At 42.0% G+C, this 3,206-nt stretch overlaps 1 protein-coding gene across 1 annotated transcript; it reads left to right on the forward strand.

Moving 5' to 3' along the window:
- The first annotated feature begins 1,529 nt into the window (after nt 1-1,529).
- On the forward strand, nt 1,530-3,205 carry LOC135483948 (macrophage mannose receptor 1-like). Its single transcript, XM_064765022.1, has 5 exons — nt 1,530-1,602; nt 1,728-1,871; nt 1,974-2,063; nt 2,348-2,480; nt 2,747-3,205. The coding sequence occupies exons 1-5, from the start codon at nt 1,530-1,532 to the stop codon at nt 3,039-3,041; spliced, it is 735 nt and encodes a 244-aa protein (XP_064621092.1). The 3' UTR covers nt 3,042-3,205.
- Nucleotide 3,206: the final 1 nt, after the last annotated feature.

Consider the following 3,206-nt stretch of genomic DNA (forward strand, 5'->3'; position numbering starts at 1 on the left):
AGATGTAACTATCTCCTATAACACTCCTCTTTCCTCCCATTAGGCTGCTACGACGCATTTGAACGTGATGAAATATGTTACGAGTATTATGAGACGGCAAGAATCTGGGACGAGGCAATGTTGGATTGTTCGAAAAAAGGCGGTCAACTGGCTAGTTCGCCTGATGACTTGACCGAAAGATTCCTCACCAATAAGATACTACCGTACTTTGAGCCTGAGGAATTGTGGTTGGGCGGGACATCTTACTATACCCCATGGATGTGGGTTGCTACAGGTAAGTAACATATATTGTAGCAAAGAATGTCCTTAGAAAACATATTGGACAGTAACTTTATCATCAAAATCAATTTACCATCCAATTCTCAGTAATTTCGTATCATAAGAAGTCCTTTTCGGTTACAATCCCCAAACCTCGAATATTCTAACATTACAATAAAAGCGGCCTGATGATTTATTTCAGATACCCCCGTAATTAAAAAGAAAGGCTGTTATGAGATGGAGAAGGCAGCCTCGGCCAATGATACCAAGATGTATAGCAAGATACCAGAGGCATGTGTTAGAGTCTGTAGTCCAGCAAGGTTTGCCTTCGTTCAGGTTAGTCAAACTTTTGGAAATCGCCCGGCACCCTCCCAAAGATTTCAGCAGTTGGTATAGCTCAGTATAGGCCCGCAATTTTCACCATATCCTCGAGGTTCCACCGACTTCATTATGTTATTTGTTTCCAACAAATGATATCTTTGCTTTCATATGATTGTAGGGGAGTCAGTGCTGGTGTCGTGACAAGGGGATCGACAGAGATGAATACCCAAAAGGCCGGTGTACCCTACCATGTATGGGCGACTCCAAGGTAACCTGCGGCGGCAGGAAGGCCGTTGATGTTTACTACACGGGGGAGAATGATGGTAAGACATATGGATAAGCAGGGATACAAGTAATCATTGATACTGACGTCTAATTCATTGCAACTCATTATCTCGATCGCTCGAGATAAATAACTCGATCCTGAAAAAAAATTGTTCATGTTGAGAAAAAATCATGTGATGTCCTTTCCCAGCCACCGTACGTTTTTGATCAGGTCGATGGAAACAAATAAAAAGTGTTTTAAACAAAATCTTCCTTATCGCCGTGATATGTGCTTGAATCCATTCATGAGAATATTATCGTTTAGGTACCTTTCTGAACTGGACTCATAACGAGTTCTCAGACGAATACAATTGTGCTGTATACGACACTGAGATCAACGGATGGATCAATGCCACGTGTCACAGCAAGGACGGCTATGGATACGTTTGCCAAAACAAAGGTAAAAGTCAAGTTCGTCGCTATGTCGTTTCCAATCTTTTATTTACCTTCAATGCATGACAGTTTCATGACAGTTATTCCCTTTCTTTCCTTCAGCTAATGGAATCCTTCAACTCTTCGATGATGACAGCACGTGGTTTGAAGCGCATACAAGGTGTACCAACCTGGGTTCTGTATGGGACCTTGCAAAAATAGACAGTTCGGCTTTAAATATTGAAATGTTTGCTATGGCGTTACAGAGGAAGAAAAGGCGCTTCTGGATTGGGGCAACTAATAAGGAATGGACATGGCACGGTTATGGTACGCGAACTGGCTTCTTTGCATCTTATACCGATTTACCGCAGGCAGCTATGATTTAGGCGTTTCGGACCAACCATCGTCATTAAATGCTGATTCCCCATTCTTTATCGTCACTATATTTCCAGAGCACATGCTTTACACCAACTGGCTGGCCGGCTACCCAAAAGTCCAGGCCAAGTCATGCCTCTTGCTACGGGAAAATACGTCAAAAGGATATATCTGGACCAACGCAAATTGTACAGAGAAAAAACCTTATATTTGCCAATATCGTAAGTGAACTATTCAAGATATTCTCCTCTAACGTGACTAGTTGCGATTGTAGAAAAGCTACTCTTGATTGTCAATAAATACCTTTTTTCTTCTTATCCTAGATAAGGCATACTATACGCCTCATGCTGATGCGTCAAAACCGGCTGAAGACCCGAAATCACCGGCAGACCACCCGCCAAACTTGACGAGTGGTATGTGTATATATTAACTTCAGACAGTATCAACCACTGTCTGTGATAGGTCTACCATAGCTGCATGGTATGATTTCATCAGCAAGTTAGTGTACGCCACTTTGTAAGAAGCAATTTGCTTTGACTAATCATCATCATAATTTGTATCCTGATACAATCGTTTGAGACCATTCTAGAGATTGGCAACATCTCGTTGGTGTTTTTACCACAGTCTGCCTATAATGTCTGAAAGACATCAATGTTATCTAGATGAATGATATGCTGTTCTTGCATTTCTGTTTCAGAACCAGATATAAGAAGCGTTGAGGGACGAGATACAATCGACTATTTCCCTCTCATTGGCATCTTCATTGCTCTACTTGTGATTCTAGTGGCAATCTACATCTTTATTATCTGCATAGTTTACAGGAAACGACGGTAAGTCGAACGCCTTCTGATCCAAGTTTACAGCTTTCTTTAAACGGGAATATGATCCGGCGCATTTGCCACTCGAAAGGTTGTTGTATCTCTGCCAATAATGACACGCTGCACCGCATATTTCAGACAAATGTTTTTAGAGTTTGAATCAAACTTCGACTTTTAATAGTTAAACTTTGACTAGATGGGTCACACCACCAAGAAGAAGAATGAAAATTTACCAAAATCTGCCGGATGGGTATTTGAATCTGAACTACACTTTGCAGGTCACGAAGAGCAGATTCAGCTGAACAACTCTATTACAACAACTCTGATGATATGTTTGGCAGCAATGGTGACCATGTTGATAGAATCTCAACGATTTCATCATCTCCCTCGTCTTATGTGACCGCAAGAGACATACAGGTACATTCCTCGGGTCGACAGCTCGTGGAGGGGATCACGGTCCACTCCGACGGGGACGGGACACTGTTGAAGGTTGCATTGCTTCATCAGGCTATACTGGCAGAGAGAACCGAGCCAGAAATTAGCAATGACGAAGTTGCTGATGCAAGAATGTGAACAAGCTAACAGTTGGTGCAAAGAGGAGAAGAGATCAGAAGATATGTATTTCATGGAGGCCCGAGTACGGCACTGTCCTGGTGCACTGTCCTTTACTTGTTGAGGAACAAATGAAGCCACAAGAAAGTGCCTTCCTGTAGAAATAACAATAGAAAACAGTTGTTT

This window comes from Lineus longissimus, chromosome 2, assembly GCF_910592395.1.
Source record: "Lineus longissimus chromosome 2, tnLinLong1.2, whole genome shotgun sequence".
NCBI classification, from domain to species: domain Eukaryota; kingdom Metazoa; phylum Nemertea; class Pilidiophora; order Heteronemertea; family Lineidae; genus Lineus; species Lineus longissimus.